Source organism: Chiroxiphia lanceolata, chromosome 2 (assembly GCF_009829145.1).
Source record: "Chiroxiphia lanceolata isolate bChiLan1 chromosome 2, bChiLan1.pri, whole genome shotgun sequence".
In the NCBI taxonomy this organism is placed as follows: Eukaryota; Metazoa; Chordata; class Aves; order Passeriformes; family Pipridae; genus Chiroxiphia; species Chiroxiphia lanceolata.
Window position 1 is genome coordinate 55600219 of NC_045638.1, and position 17639 is coordinate 55617857.

Here is a 17639-nt window from a genome sequence, read left to right on the forward strand (position 1 = left end):
GGTGTCTTTTATTTGACTTGCACGTGCCTTTGCTACCTAAAATAGTATTTGCAAATTAACTTTTTTTTTTACCTTGTAGGTTGGAAATTATGGAACAGATGGCTTTACTGCAAGAGGCATCTTATGAACGACTTTACAGATGGACTCAGAGTAGGACTAAGAATGTTTTTATGTTTATTAATATTGTTATGATGATTCCTTTAATTCCTTCATGTGGATTGAATTTAGCAAAAACCCTTTCCAAGATAGATTAACATTTTGGTTTCCTTCTTAGTGAAAGATTTTTTATGACCCAAATAGTTAATTGGAGATTCTCTCCTTTTTTGAACCGGTCTCATCACTATAAAAGTGTATTATTTATTTCTGGTTTTAGTAGATGATTTTCCAGAGAGTGGCTACTTCAGTGTGATAGTCCAAACAAATTGTCAATTCTGTTGAATTTCATTTCCGTGTGGGTTAGAGGGAAGTTGTTATCGTTGACCATTTGGTAGTAAGATCTAGTTTAGTGGGAGGAGTGGTGCATTACTTTTAAAAAATTAAAAAAAAAACACTTCCTTTTAGCAGGATGCTCTTTTGACTGATATTAGGCAATTTTTTTTTTTGCTTCTGTACTCTGGATCTAGGCATCTGTGTTCAGTGTAACATCGTGATAGTGTGAAATGTAGTTGCTTTTTTATTAGTTCTCTCTTCTCCAAAGACACTGACAGTAAGTTTTTTGGAAAATAAAAATTAAAAATGGTGCACTGTGGTTTTTATATTCATTAGGTGTTCTTCTGCTGAAACCTCAGATAATAGTTGTGGTTTCACCCTAATAAAAAAATCATAATTCTTATGCCAACATTTGATTTAGTTTATATGATTTCCACATTCTTGCAGAGAATATACAAGATTCTGTAGTAAATGTACTGGAAGGTAAAAAAATAACAAAACCAAACAACAAAACAAACCCACAGCTTGCTTAAATACTTGCTCCCTTTTTTCTTTATGGTTTACCTGGAATGTGGTAAACAGATCTAAAGGAGCCCAACAGAATTCTGATGGTTGAATGATTCACCATTTGTATGTAGGCACAAACAAATACTAAGCTTCTTGTAATCATTATTGTTGAAATTTGTGAGGGACATGCATTTTATAGTACTGCTTGCAGGGGAATTTAGTTATATCTAACACTAACTAGCCTGGGTAGCATATTCTAAAGGCTTCAATTCAAAATCAAAAGCCTTTGAGGTTTTAACTAATTTTCTTGTTTTACAGCTTGTTATAAAATGTATTATAGTGTAAAGAATGTGCTTTTATCTGTGTTGATATTTTATAGATGAATGCAGGACATTGACACAAGAATCATGTGACATTTCTCCAGTTCTCGCTCAAGCCATGGAAGCCTTACAAGATAGACCAGTCCTGTACAAGTAAGTAAATGTTTCCAGTTATCTCTAACAGAAATTTTGAGCATATAAAATTTAAAGATGGGCATGAATTTTGGTGCCAAGGCAGTTTAGTCCTGTGTCAAATTTAAAAAAAAACAAAACAACATAAAAATATATTAAAAAAATCATATTTCAACTGCCTTAAATTTTAGAAGTCTTTTTGACATAATTACAGTACAGTAAATGTCATCAGCCTTTTTCCAACTCACTGGTTTCTGATTGAAGTAAAATGTCAGACTGTTTTTATTTTAACCTAAATGAATTGTGAATTTCTGTTGTGCTCATTCTAGGGTTTTTGTGAAGTAAAAAATACTGTACAAAGCATGTGATTATCTCATTTAAATTCCCAAAGTGAAAAATTGCTAAAGGCTCATTAACTCTTACTGAAGTGCCTCTGGTAGTAAGAATGGAGTTGTCCAGTTGTCTATTAAAAACTACTACATATTGGCCTCTAAAGTGTAGGGATACTTGTATATCTGTAAAATACTACTAGACTTCAGAATTTGCTGCAGGGACTTTATTAAATATGGTACTTAGTAGAGACAACCACGAGGTGGCACTGTAAGAACTGTTTTTATTAGAGTGACTATACCTGAAGAGGTGGTACTTAAACTTCTTTGCTTTTTAGGGTTTGTTTTGGTTTGGGGTTTTTTTTAATGCATTCATCACATTTTGCAACTATTGCAAATTACTTTCAGCCACAGGTCCAGGGCAGCAGAGTACTGGGCAGTCTTTCAAAGGCTACCCTTGTCTTTAATGGTGTCAGATGTGTAAAGGTGTAGGTATGTGACACTGTAAATCTCCGTGGAGCTCCTCACAGGAAAAATGTGTTGTGGAAGTGGACCTTAAAAATTCTGTCATTATGAGAGGAAGCATAGATCTTGACATGCTCAGTCAGCTTTGCTAGTTAATGTGAGGGAGAAGTGATGTCACTTGACATCCCCAGCTGTTGGATGTGGTGCCATAGTTGGAGATTGCAGAGTCCTTTCTTACATTCTCTCCTCCACACCTTCTTTCACAGCTGCAAAAGATCAGTTACAACTGTGTTCACAACATTTTATAGGATTCTTTTTAGATACAGTTTTATTTTCCGTAATAAATGTTTTGTTGAATTATAATACTTTGAAACTTCATAAAATCATTGTTTTGCTCTCTTAACATTTCTGGAAAAAATTAAAAACATCTTCTATGTAAATCCACAGCTGGCTAGTTTAAAATGAATCTGCAAAAGAGAATTTATTTTTCTTCTGACACTTCTCTCAGAAACAACAGCAGTAGTAATAACAAAGGTAGAACTTGATAGCTAAGACCTTTCTTCTGCCAGAAAGGCAAAAGTAGACGTTACACGCAGCCACATGTCTCTCATCATGGATTATCATACTTAAGTACTTGCTAAAGCAGTATTATCAAAATTGCAGTACAGATGCTTTACATTTTAAATCTCAAGATGTAGTTTATTCCCTTCCAAAAGAGTTTGTGTACCTTTAAATAACTAACAAACTGCTGAGTTCAAAATGTAAAAACTAAGTCACAGAAGAAAGTAATTTTAAATTGTTTTTTGATTTATGCATATAAGCATTGGTGTAAACTGGACACTTTTCCTCCAAATCACTGTCCTTTCATCTGAATAAAGATTGTGATTCATTTGGGTGAAAATGAGTAAGATGGAGAAGGGCAGGAGTTTACAAACAAATCCACAAATTTTTATTTTCTTATATTAACTTATGTCTTGTCAACTAAAAGTGTCAGAAAGAATGTACCATGGATGGACTTTTGGGAACTGCAGTCAGTAGGTGTCTGAAATAAACATTTTGGTTTGATTTTCATCTCCTGGCTCTAACAGAAAAACTGTTGCATAGAAAATGCATGGAGACATAGCTCAAAACAGTGTTCCTTTTCCATCATGCACTCAGGTTTTCAAGGTCTTTTTCTACTTCTTGTTTCCTCAGTGATCATTATTGTGTTTTTTAAAAGTTGAAGCTGGGTTGAAAAGAATCCAAATGTTTTTTTTCTTTACTGAACATGAGTATGTGTAATAACACAGTGGTAAATACTGTGATCTAGTGTAAACAGTAGTCATTACTGAATTTTTTAAGATGCAGGATTTTGTAATGGTTATACGCTGTTCTACTGAGAGCAGAAGGAAAATTTGTAGTTTCCTTTTTAAAACAAAATTATCATTATTGACTGCTGTTTTCAAAACTAATTACAATATCACAAGATCTGTTTCACTGCTGTATTTTTAATGATCTGTTGTATAGCTGTTCATTGGAAGGGGGGAAAAAAAGTGTAGCTGGTTTCTACAGACACTGGAGATTTTTCACTCCAATACTACTCCTTCTGGACAGTGGGCTGTTGTCAGATCCCAGATCTCTTCCACTCTTAATCACATTATTTTTGAAAGTAGTAATTTATTAAACTTTTTTCATTAGGCTTTTTTTAATTAATTGCAGGTATTTACTTCCCAAGTTAACATGTACAGTGTATAAAGAAAAAGGTTTAAACAGACATTTCCAGATTCTTCAGTGTGCTTTCCCCCCCCCTTCAAATAATAACGTAGATTAAAAAGAACAAAACTGAAGGTTTCCTTGGGCTTTTTGTAGAAGATTAGAAATCTAATTGAACAGTTTTGAAGCAGTATATTATTTTCTTCTATATTTTATTTTCCACCTCTGTTAAATGTGAAGGTAGTACTTGTTTATCTTCAGTCAGTGATTAACTTCTTTTTATTATTATTAATATTTTATTTTTGTTCATCTGCTGGGTGTCATTGGTAAGGGATAACATGCTTACTCTTTGACGTTTTTTCAGTTATGTTGGAAAAATAAACTGTAATATATATTTTCTTTTTTTCCTTTGTAATTTACATGTATTGTTCAAAATGCTTAAATTAATTTAAAAAAAGAAATAGAAGTGTTCTGTGGCTTGCAAAAATCCTACTTCTAAGCAAATATAACAGGAACATTAGCAGTGCTCATTTCCCATCCTTTACTTGGTATCGTGCTTCAATGCCAACAGGAGGGTAGCCTGCTCCAGAAATGAGCTGTGTGTAAGTTTTTGGTACCTCCTCTGCCACCAGCAAACCATTTGATATTATGAACTCTGGGCTGTAATTGTTCATCCATTAAATATGCAGCTAAGACTCATTTGATTAAAAGCAGTGAGCTATTATCAAATGAAAATAACTTTGTTTGCTACGTATTAATCATGTGGTAGCCTAGAAGAAGGAAGAAGCCTTGTGTTGCAGTGCAGTAAATTGCTGCTTCTGTCAGTCAGCTGGACGGTATGCAAACAGGAGTCCCCAATCTGTCAAGCTGCTTATGTGTATAAAAATGGAAAAAGTGCTTTTTCATTTTATTTATTTATTTATTTTGTTTGGGGTAAGGGAACAGCTAGGTCAAGGAAAAGCTGTGTTTTTAGTATCTGTTTAGAGGAGTCAAGAAAATCAGATGGTTTTGAATGTTTTATAGTAGAAGCATTGATGCAAGATTTCTAGAACTATAACAGTGGTTGCCTGTATTAACTGTAAAGTTGAACTAATCAGCTATGATGAGGTAAACTGGTTTTTCTTAACCCATTTTCATGTTTCAATAACAGATACACATTGGATGAGTTTGGGACAGCACGAAGGAGTGCTGTGGTCCGTGGCTTTATAGATGCTCTTACTAGAGGAGGTCTGGGAGGTACTCCCCGCCCTATTGAAATGCACTCGCATGATCCTCTGAGGTACAGTACTCCAAGAATATATATGAAGTAGTCTTTTTTTTTGCCTGTTGCCATTTTGACTCAATGACACCATAAACTGCTGATTTACACAGAAATTTCTGTCTTTGTGTAGGTATGTAGGAGACATGCTGGCCTGGTTGCATCAAGCTACAGCTTCCGAAAAAGAACACCTAGAAGCTATGTTAAAGCTTGTAACTGTTCAAGGTAGTACTAGTTTTAAAACATAAATTGGGAAGTGATAGAAAGTAAGTCTGTCATAAGTCACAAAGTGTGATTAATTTTTTAGGCTGGGCTTCAGTTACAAGTCTGAGCTTAAATTTTCCTGGGAGTCTCAGAGTAGCTGGTGGTTGCATTTTTCTAAAAGAATGCCCGTAATAAAGAAGAGTATTTAAAAATACACTCATTTTATTTCACTGTGCTTATAATGGATTTACATTAAATTTACAAAGGGACGTTTTAGAGTGTAGTTGAGAGTTCAAAAGTTGTTTGCAATGTATATGACTACATATCTCCTTGAAAAGATAGTCATTGCTTATTGTTATGTTGAAGATTCCTGTTATACCATACTCTTTTGTTTAGTTATTTTTTTTAAATATCGTTCCTTGTTCCTTTAGGTCTCTTCCTTCTAGGCTGCAAGTAAAGTGGAATTTTCATCTGTCATATAACATCATTACAGGTTTATGGAAGTCAAAGTAGGCTGCTCACAGATATGTGAAGCTTTTTAATATCAAAATTTCTCCTTCGTTAACCAAACTGCAGACTCTCATGCTTAGTCTTCAGCCAGTTTGCTTTAAGTAGATTGTACCTATACTTAAAAGACCTCTTATACAATAGAAGCCTTAGTATGACTTACCACCATATATTCAGACAAAGACATTTTTAATAACTTATGCATGGGTACTCAGTTGTAACAAACTCATTGTCAGAACTTAGATTTGATGTGCGTCTGGTGAGCTCTTCAGATAGTGTGTCTCAATTAATCCTTCCCTGGGGTTTAAAGTGAATATGTATTCTAATTTTCCTTCCTGCTGTAAGTATTAATTTGCTTTCCTAACTAATAGTATGTGGAAAAGGAGACTGTTTAGGAACTGTTGTAAATCATACTGGAGGAATGCTGTTGTTTTTTTGACTACAGTTACAGTGTACTATAGAAGGGAATTTAATATTGTTTGCTGAGAGTATCTTGGGGAGACAGGAAAGCAGGCCTCATGGCAGTTTCACAGTAAAGAAAAAGACATGAGAATTCTTTGTAGATGACTGACTGATGCTTCTGCTGTAACTGGGGAGTCCTTCAGGAAAAGCTGGCACCATGGAGCATGTTACTGTGTCTGGTTCTTCTGTGGATTGGGCTACTTCTGCTGCAGAGGCCTGCCCTTCGTTTTGAAATTCTCACACCTCTGTGTAGTGCTTTGTTTAACTATTAAGTTCCTTGGCCTTCTGACAGGATGTCAGGCTGAGATGCTATGACAATGTAATTAGATATATTTAGAGCATTTTGTTCACAGAGAAAGATACTGGATAATACGGGGAACATAAATGTTTGGGAGGAAAATTTTCAACAAAAAATCATCAGTCCAAAACTTTTTTCCCAAGAGACTGGTATAAACAAGAGATTCAGTATTTCTGTCTGAAGGCAAAATACATTTTCCTAAGCTTTGCAGGAAAGGGTTTGCTATCACTGTTGTACAATTTTCAAGAAACGTAAAGAGGGATTCTTAACTTCCATACTGGGAGCTGCAAAGCTTGAGAGGTGCTGTCTGTAACTATTCCTCTGCATCTTTGGGAAATTTTTTTGATGACAAGGATAGTGATGTGAAAAGATCTGTAAGACAAAACAGTACCTAATAGGATACCACTCGGTTTAACAAAAACCATTTATGGGCAGTGCAGCCATGAAATACCTTAAGATTATATGCTTTTATAAATACAGACCTGAGTTGGTAGTGACTAATCAGTGAGTACAGCATCTATGATACTGAGAGATTAAAGTTGAAGAAGCTGTGCTGTTGTGCAGTCTTCAGGTGTCTGGCTGCACAGGCTCTGGCAGAAATAGAGTTGATTTCATTTAGACATTTAACAAGTGGACATCTTGTTCATTTGCAGTTATAGATAATGACAGAAATTTGCATCTCCAGAAGGCAATCTTCCCAACAAAATTTAATATCTAATGTAAACATTTCTGGAGCCTTTCATCACAAACTGAGGCTTTCATTGTTCCCTATGGAGGGAGCCCAAGAAACTACCATAGATAAGACACGTGGTCTACAGTTAGGTCAGTCAAATGTTTTCACTTTCATTTCAACTTGAGTAGCTTTTTGCAGATAGAACCATTTCTATTATTTTAATTCAGATGTATCTGTTCTGAGTGCAGGTTTCTGTTTAAATTCTCCTGTAAACTCTGTGTAATTTCAGGACTATGGCGAGTTTGGTAAATCACAGCTATACAAAAATTTCCCTTCTCAGAAAAAAAAAAACCATGCATAAGCTATTGAGATGATAGAGGTGGATTTGGTCCCACTGGAAGAAAAATTGTGTGAATAACATGGGTTTTTTGAGAAATGTTCTCATCCCAGTTTTTACTTTAAAATGATGAAACTATGTAGCCCATAATCAGAGTATTCAAGACTGGCTTTTAAAAAGTTTTAAAATGTTAAGTTTGCAAATGTTAACTGTTTAAAATTAATCTGACCAAAAATGCTGTTAAAATTTTAAGCACAGAAAACACGTTCAGAAAAGTTTGACTATGTTGCTGGAAAAGGATGAAGCATCTGGTTTTCATCTTTGGAGCTTAGGTTTTCTGCTAGAAGGAGACTTCCAGTCTTACAGAGAACTTGTAATTGAAAGGAAGGGAGAACTGCAGGCATTTTGAGATGCAGCATAAAACCATTTTTCATGGAGTTACAGGAACCCAGATGGAGAACAGAAGCTAAGCGAAGTCCAAGAAAGATTTCTCCTTTTATAGAAGGATACACAGAGAAAGATTATATATGGTGTAGCAAGCAGTCGGTAGCGTATCTTCAGTTATGAACCATTTTCTAAAAGTTATTTTGGGTCTCTAAGAATTGTTTATTCTGTAATTCTTTTATGTCAAACTTGCACCAGTTATATAACCCATTCTGCTGGAAGATTTCACTGGTTGTGGAATCCAAATATTCTAATTGGACATGAAAATATATGCGAAGGCACAAGCATGTGGTACACCAAGATTGTTGTTCCATGTCCTTTGGTATTCGAACTTGTATATTTTTGGAGCTAAAAATTTCATACCCAACAACTTGTTTTTAAGTCAATCTGGTCTAAATACACTATTGCAAATATGTGCTAGGTGCTTGTTATGTTGATGAACAGTAAAAGTGTGACTGTTCCTACTAAAAAATGTGTAAATTGTTAGGGGGTATGCGAGAGCTAGCCATTACATCGGAGAGCATGCATGTTGTGGTTTGTAATCTTGCTTTCTGCCTTGATAACAGTACTCAATTATATTAACCTATTTTTATTACCTTACCAATTTAGTACGTTAAAATTCTTAGAGCCACCATGCTGAATTCAGTTGTTACTGCTTATGTGGCTTTTGACGAAGCTTCGTGTAAAGAGACATTGGCACAGATCTCTGATCTTTCATTATTTTTACTCAGAGGTAATCTCTCTTAGTCTGAAATAAGCAAAATATAGTTTCAGGTCACCTGATTTCTGTCACATGTCACAGTCAGTTTGTTTACTTTCATTGCATGGGTCCCATCTGAAGATGAACTCCTGTTGACAAGTTTTAAATTAGAATTAAAGTATTGCTTTCTCCATAAATCTATTCTGAGTTGTTACTGAAGTGAGAGCTTGAAGATCTGTTGCCTTCAGTTTGATTGATTTATGACAGTACTGGTTGCCATGCAACAATTCATTTGTGTTTCATGATAAGATAGGCAATATTCTCTCTTGTATGTAGTTCTGTGAAAGACGAGTTTCAATTGCTGCTGGGGAGGAAGCGTTTGCTAATGCTGCAGCACACAGCAGTGTGGAGGTATACATGTCACTTAATTTGTAACAGTGCCATGAGTGTGTCAGTACCAAACACTGACAGACATGTATTTGCTGTTCAGGCCTTTCAAAATGGTGTGTACTGTTGCTCCCTGAGCATCTTACTGGCCTGGTTGGTTTTTTGGTGTTTTTTCTCTTCCTAGTTTAATTTCATGAAGTGCTAATATTGAGCCTTACTGTGACAGCTTCTTGCTAGATCATTTATTCCTCCCCTTGCTGCTTCTCCCTCAAATCTATGTTTCATTGCAAAGCAATTGAATAGCAAAAGGTAATGACTCCAGGACTGTTTTGTCATGCAGCTAATTCTTAATGGCTAGATTTGAAGTACAGTGGAGGTGTTTTCTAGTTGTGTGGAGAAAAGAACATACAGTTCATGATGCTTTTTATGGAGGAGTACCTCCTACATTTGTTTATTTGTTTTATAGTCTTGAAGAAAAGAGAATTACATTTGCATAATCTTAGCATGTGTTTGCATTAACTATAGGTGTGGAAGAAAATATTCAAGAAGTAGTTGGGCACATCACAGAAGGTGTCTGCAGGCCTCTGAAGGTGAAGTATTTTGTTTTCCTTAGCACTCTAAATGGAAAAGCACTTCTATCATGTTTTTTCAGAACTTGTACCCCCATCTCTTCAGTGCATTTTTCATTGCCCTTGGCTGAGAGTTAGATTCTCAACTTCTGAAGGGTTTTATGATTCTCAAATTAAAGATTCCTTAAGCTCATAGATACCTCGTTTAAAATAGTCATGTAGTGAGAGATACTAGGATATTAAATTTGAGTCTTGATTTCGTTTTACTTTTCCTAGGTTGAGGAGTGCTTATGTACAAAAATCTAGCTTTGGGATAAGTATATGGGAAAGGTAGTAGTGAGTCAAATGAAAAATCAATTTAATTTAGTGCCCTATTTTTCATAGTGATCATTAACGTATGCTTAGGAAATAGTATATAGGCTATGCAGGTGTGTCATGATACTTCTGTAGGATAGTTTCCTTGCCTGTTTGTGACTATACTAAGGACTTACTGAGCTTATTTCTGTCTTTCTACTTAATAGACCTCAATAGATTTTTCTTGCATGAATTGATACAAAATGTTGGTATCCGCTACATTTCCTGCAGGACGGAAGTGAACAGTTTAACTCTGCTGTGTGAAAAGTCAGTTCTTTTGTGGTTTGTGTTTTTTTGTTTGTTTAGTAACTGCAGCTCTTGTATTTGAAAGAGACCATGAAAAATTGTTTCCTAATTACCATCTTTATGCTACCCTGATTTTGTTGCATTTTTGTCACATTCCTCTGTAGTTGTCTTTTTTTCCAAGCTACAACCTTGTAAGTTTAGGGGATGCATTTGATAGAAATCATTAAGATGATCCATCAAATGATTGACAGACTTATTTACTGGATGTGGTTCACATAAGCACTAAAATAATCGAGGTAATGAAGCTGATACCAGTAATTGCCTGACTGTGCAGTGTATAAATCCAAATCCTTTTAAATTAAAATCTACTACGCTAAATACTATTACAATAAAGTTCCCTTAGAATGCTGTAGCTATAACGACTATGTCCAGCTGACAAATACTTAGTCCCTGATGTAAACAGGTGGTTTCTGGATGCTATATGTAAGTTTCTGATAAGAAAAAGATAAAGTTTGGAGAGAGGTAAAAATCAAAAAAGTGTCATTTAGAATGTCACAGGATTACAGAAGAGTTGATGTGTCCAGATGACTTTTGAATACTTCCAAAAACAGAGGCTCCACAGCCTCTTAGGCAACTTATGTCAGTGCTTAGTCACCTGCACAGTAAAAAAAAGTGTTTCCTGATGTTCAGACAGAACCTCCTGTGTTTCAGTTTTGTGCCTGTTGCCATAGAATTATGACCATCCTTCACAGCCTTTAGTGTTTGACATGTTGGAAAACACCTGTCACAACAACCAATCACCACAGCTTTGTTTTCTTGTAAGATTTTTGCCAAACTTTGTGTTCTTCTTGCATGCTTTAGTTCTGTTAATACTGAATGCTGATGTTTGAGCTCAGTATTTCTGTGCATTCCAATGAAGTAATTAGGAATAGAATGAAACCTTTGTGTAAGTAAGAGGGAGTTTTGGTCTTGATCTGAAATTTTTATACTTGAGGTTTTTATAGTTCAGTACAGAATATTTTCCATTTTGATTGCCAGACTCTTTATACTTGTGTGCTTCTGCTCTCTGTAGAAACATCCCCTGAAATATTGTTGTCAATTAGTTACTATGCTAATGAAAATAATTTAAAAAAAACCTAAGAGAAAAATTAAAGACTTCCCATTGTATTCTGTATTTTAATAGAATGCAACTTGCGTTAATTCATTGCCATTTTAGACTTCCCACTGTAAAATATGGAGCACTTATTGTTTCCCCTGGGGAAAGAAAAAATTCATACAATGCAGATAGATAATTACAAGCCACCATGTTGAGAGTAACAACAAAAATAGACTCAATTTGAAGCAATCTTTTCTACAATACGTTGTTCTTTCTGAAGATTGTCCACAATAAGAAATAGCTTCACTGATTTCAGGGAAACCACTCTGTGTTGTAGTTGTATGGCACCACAATACACTACTTTTCTAGAGTATTTCTGCTGATGTTTGTAAATCTGTCACTTTGAGTTGATACTGAAGTATAGAGTAGTTCAATAAAAGCATAGTCATAGAATTTCCACAAGCACTTTTAAATACTTAGAGAATTATGTAGCATTTTCATACTAGTTTATGCCTTTCAGTGTGAATATACAATATAATATAGTTTCCTTACTTTTGAAGAAGGGTAATGGTTACCTGCAGTATAAATTGTCTACATTTCTCATTGATAGTTGGTTTGTGTTTTAGGCATTCAGGTGAATCCTGAATACCTAAAGTGGTAGATCTTACTACAGGCCTCTCGTTTCAGATGGAAGTAGTAGAATCCAAAAAAACATTTGAATTAAATTTGTCATCTTTGCCATAACACTTAAGATGAGTTCAAAACAAAATGTTTCTGATACCTTACATAGACATCAGATAGTCTTTTATGGTCAACTAACAAGAGGATGCATAGGGTGATTATAAGAGCTGCAAGTCCAGGGCTTCCCTGAACAGGTTAAGTTGAGTCACTTAAAAATTTTGGTTCTCCAGTGCAGTGAAGACTTCTGTGTGGGAAGCAGCAGTTCTTCTCTTCCTGCTTTATTTTCTTTATTCTTATTTTTGTTTTATGACCCTAATATATTTATTTTTTTCCTTTCCTTCTGCCTCTTCTTTTTCTATTTTTTAATTATTTTCTTTATTTTTAGCTATTGATTTTTTTTTTTTTATCAATATTTTGATTTTCCTCTTTTTTCCCTGGCTGCTGTATTCCTTTTTGCTGTACAGCTAGAGTATACTCAACATCTATGCCCAAATGACCTTTCAGGTAACATTGGAGACAAGTATTTGTGTATATGCCTTTGTATATACAGACACATTGAAGGGCAAAGTTGACCTTTGTATGTTGAAATAAACTTAGCGCATTGACCATCGCAAATAGGAGTTAAAAAGTATTATTTGGTTTTGGTCTGTGTATTAAATGCAAGGGGAGAGGGTTGAGGAAGCATAATCTTAGTTGGTTCTCCCTGCAGCTGCCTCTGAGAAGAAGGCACCGCAGCACTTTGTGTTCTGTTGAACAGCAAATAACTTGGGAGAGCGAGTGTTGGCTGGTGATTTGTGTGTAGCTCTTTCACACACAGGCACGTGGGAGAACAGTGCAGTGATAAGTCACTATCTATTCTGTTTCATAAGTGGACAAAGGTTGACCCTGGGGCAGCTTTTTATGAGTGGGTTGAGAATGTGTGTGCCATGGAGACAAGACATCAGCTGTCCAAATCAGCACTGTTTTGGGCTGTGTAGCCACTATCTCCTGGTTGAGATAAATAATCAACAGTCACTATTTATGTTAAAATAAATGTTATAAGTGTTACAAACAGTCTGCTATGATTAAATACTGGTAGGAGGTATATAGAGTCTCCTTTAAGTGAAGAAGAGAATTCATCCGGGTGAAATTTTGGTTTTTGGGTAAAATACCTAATATTTTGATGTTCTGAATTGCTACATGATGTAAACGATCTACTGTTGTAGTGTAATGATTTTGCAGCATTGCAGCTGTTCCTGCTATTCAGTGCTGGGGAAGATTCCAGCATGTCCTGAATCCATCAAATGATCTCATTATTTTTAAATTTTCGATAACAAATTGCAGCAGAAATCTGTAGGGAAATGGGATTTTTTTGGAGGCTTTTTGGGTTTGTGCTCCTTTTCTGCCCAGATCCTTGGCAACCCAGAAGCACTTTGGTTCAAGTTGAATGTTATAGTTAACAAGGCATTTCTCTTTTTACTTATTTCTGGTTGAATTTATTTTTCAAAAATCAGACATATATTGCAAGAGGTTGGCTTTTTGAAATTTGTGACCTGAAGGATACTTGTATCTGTTCATGCTGCAGGTTAGAATTGAGCAGGTGATTGTTGCTGAGCCAGGAGCAGTTTTACTGTACAAGATTTCTAATCTTCTCAAGTTCTACCACCATACAATCAGGTATGCAAAATTACAAAGTATGTCAAAAATGCCTTTTTTCCCTAGTAGTATTTGTAAAGATTAATTTACTAAAAATAGCACTTTTGTGGCTTAGTTTTTGCTCTGTACTGTAACAAGTACTATCAAGGAGAAATACATGTGATATCAATCAGATATCATTTACTCGTTGTCATTCCTCAATTCTTACCAAATCTGCTTTGGAATTTAGCATCAATTTGCATGGAAACTGTTTCTTTATTGTTCTGTGTAGATTCAAGTAGTATACAAAAAAGACTCTACAGAACATTTAAGATTACAAAGTCAAGTCCCCTTGGAGAAAATGTTAGAATTATCTCTAGAACTTCAGTTTTTCTTTTTTTCTTTTAAACAACTGTGTTTTGATAAATTATTTTTTTTAAGTATGCACTTTCATACTGATGTTTGCCTCATTCCTTACCTCACTGTTGAAGGTGCACCAATCACCTTCCAATCTTCCAGATGCCACTATGAATAGAGAAAATAATGGAGAAAAGCCAGAGCTGCTGTTTTCATACATTGTGGCATATACAGTAGTTTATGTTGGTTAGAAGCAGAATTAGCAGATAAATCTTCCTCCACAGCCCTGGACTGAACTTCAGAGAATTTGAATCGTTACTACTGCTATTTGAGCTTCTCTGTCTGAAAAGACATTTAGATATTGGGCAGACTGGGACAAGTAGTTCTTGGGCACCTCCCACCCTATTTAAAATTCTCAATTGTGATGGCACTACAGGTCTATGGTAGAACACATATAAGACCTATTCCTAATTTTACTGTCCAAAATACTTGAAATATTTTTGTTGTCATTTTTCTATCTCCAAAGTTAGCGTTTCCCTGTGGTTATAAAGCTTGATGCAGTTGAAAATGTGGTGTTAAAATGGAAGGTCTTAGGCAGTCTTTTGGTCTTCTTAACAACACATTGTTTAAAGACCACTGAAGTGCCTTCTACCAGCTGAATAATTTTCTCTGTATAAAGTGCACCTCACTAATGAAGGGAAAAAGCAGTTTGAGAAATGATCTATTAAATATAAGATTAGAACCTGAAATCAGGTTTAAATTAGTCCTGTTATGACACAGTGAATTTCACTGCCATTTTGTAGCTTAAAAGTACATTTACTTTAGACACAGGGAGAGTATAGCTGTGAGAGGAGCATAGTCATGTAGTGCCATTGAAGATTTATGGGATATTTCTGCTAAGTGTGGTAGCTTGACACTAAGAATAGCAAGGCATGAATTCTTACATTTTTGGAGAAGCCTAACATCTCAGTAGAAGCGAGATAGTGCTATCCCTAAAGGAGAGTATGATAGGATACTTGTTAACCCTTTTTTCTTTATCTAATCTGTTTTCTATAACAGAAGTAGATTTACAACATAACAAAACAGAAATCCAGTAACTTTTAGGATTCTACAAAAAAGTTTGTGCAAGTTTGACAGCATGTATTTAGTATCTGCTTAATGACATAATTGAAAATGCTTGTTCTTACAGTCAACTTACCTCTCAGACAATATGGAGAACTGTTACCTGCAATTATTTGTTGTAAATTTTCAACTTTGAAAATTATTTATTTGAAATTATGTTAAAGTATGTGACTCTGCCATGTTGTTGTCCCTTCAGAATTATTAAGTAATCTTAATTTTGTTTTCAGTGGTATTGTAGGAAACAGTGCAGCCACACTGTTGACAACAATTGAAGAAATGCATTTGTTGAGCAAGAAAATATTCTTTAATAGCCTGAGTCTTCACGCAAGTAAACTGATGGACAAGGTTTGTTTCAAAATCATACAGCTTTCATGTTTCAAAATGCACTTGCATTTCCCTTTTGCCTAGTAAGATTACTAAATAAATAGGTATTTTATATGTCAGCTTTTCCTAAAGTTGAAGTTTTGTAGTTTCAATATTTTAGCTATTGAACTACATTAAAAACTTGCTGTATGTTTTAATTCTATTAATAGTGGGGGGTTGGTGGGTATTTGGCTAAAATACTGCTGTTAGCAGTATTTGCTTGCAGAGCAATTTACATATTTTTTAAATCTATGAGAAGCAACAAAAAGAGGAAATTTGCTCAAGTACAATAGAGCAAGGTCAAGTGATTGAGCTAGATAATTTGTATTACTGCATCATCAGATCGGTAGTTAATTGCTCATGTGTTTAATTCCTTTTTTGAAGTTGTAGGGTATATCCCAAAATGGTAAGCTAAGTAAAAACAAAGTTTGGGCTTTTATGAAAGTAGTTTTACCACATGAACCTTACTGTAACATTTGTAAATGCATTTCTAGATTGTTTCTACTTAACCTGCAAGAAAAATGCAAAAAAATACAAAGATTTACAGAAACTATTCTTTGTGCAAAGCCTTGTAATTTTCTGACCATTCAGTCAGATTTTCTGAGTTTTGTCAGTGTTGTTCTGTGGTCCCAAACTAGTTTTCTCATTCAGCACTACTTGTGTCTGGTCCCAATTTCCTGTCTTTTTGCAGGGGCTGAGGAATGACTTTCTCAAAGAAGCAGTTGTTCCTCCTTTTCTTCTCTCCCATATATCCCAGTGACTCCTTTCAGTGGTTTCATTCGTTCAGTGGGTTACACCCACAGTCCACACTACTAAAGTTGACTTAGTACGTTGTTGCTGTGGGGTATTTCCATTTGAATGCGGTGTCATTGGAATAATAGTTCCTTTTCTATTAATGCTTCTTCAATGGTCAGTTAAATCTGAATTCATGAAACATACAATGGACAGGGACAACATGAATTTACCAGAAAAACATTCTGTTTCCTAATATGTAAGCTAAAATAAAATGTCTGTCTACTTCTTACTTTTCTGAAAAGAAATCAGTGATGGACCTTAGCAAAAATGTATGACTGCTCTTTTCTTACAAAGTGCTTAAGGAAAGAAGTTTTTTTTGCTTGAAACTGTGAAACAGCTCTGTATTCACCTCTTTTCTATTTATTTTTCCTGCTGGGTACATCTGTACTCAAACAGACTCAAGCATGATTTTCCTCCTCACGTAACTCACAGTCTGCATGCGTTTATTTTGGATGATACTGTTTTAAATTTGGAAATGCATGGAATTCAGAAGAAGAGTGATAAAGGAATTGTGATCCCCCAGTTCATAGTGTGTGATCTTTGTATTGTCAGTGTGGGAAGGTTGTGTAATCCTCTTTGCCTTCTTAGTTCCCCTTCCCTCAGCCCCCAGCCTGGATGTAACTGGCTCTCGATGATGCCATTTTTTTATAAATTAATCAAATTTACTTTTACTGGCATTAAATGAAGGTAGTGCCACCTTCAGTGGTGTTTTATTACAAGTAATGAATGGCATACCAAGCCTACCATGTAATGGGAAAAGATCATAATATTGCTCATTCTCATAAGCACATTTATAAATTGTCTGAAACATTGACAGTATTACATTGCCTGTGTGCCCTATGAAGATCTTTCCTCAGGATGTAATTGAGGTCAAAAGATTAAAGAGATTTAAAAGACTGTTAGATGTATGGATAACAAAGGCTTCCACAATTATTTATTAATCTCTGTGCTTCAGGAGTTAACGAGGTAACTGTGTCTGAGAAGGAATGTTACTGTTCTGATGTGTAGTTCCTGTAACTGAGAGTTTGACAGTCCTCTGCAGCACCTTATATTATTACCCTTTGAGTGGACTACTGAACTGATAGAATGATGTCTTTTCTCTTCATGACTGACATTAGTTTTGCTTCATAAAAACCATAAAATTAATAGGTTGAATTACACTAAGAGAAGCACTAGTTTCCATGTGATAAAGACCCTCTTTTATCATAAATTTAATTCTTCTTACTTAGTTTTTTGTGTATTAATGTACAGATAAGCGGCTTTTATGCCTTTTCGCACATCTTTGTAATTTAATATTA

At 35.1% G+C, this 17639-nt stretch overlaps 1 protein-coding gene across 2 annotated transcripts in view; it reads left to right on the forward strand.

The window, feature by feature from the left end:
- COG6 (component of oligomeric golgi complex 6) overlaps positions 1-17639 on the forward strand; it is a 53216-nt gene that overhangs the window by 15965 nt on the left and 19612 nt on the right. For both annotated transcript variants that reach the window (XM_032678335.1, XM_032678337.1), the window contains exons 7-13: positions 80-150; positions 1316-1409; positions 5025-5153; positions 5266-5357; positions 9670-9734; positions 13655-13746; positions 15411-15528. In XM_032678335.1, coding sequence (XP_032534226.1) covers positions 80-150; positions 1316-1409; positions 5025-5153; positions 5266-5357; positions 9670-9734; positions 13655-13746; positions 15411-15528 — 661 coding nt within the window. The remainder of the gene's footprint in view (positions 1-79; positions 151-1315; positions 1410-5024; positions 5154-5265; positions 5358-9669; positions 9735-13654; positions 13747-15410; positions 15529-17639) is intronic.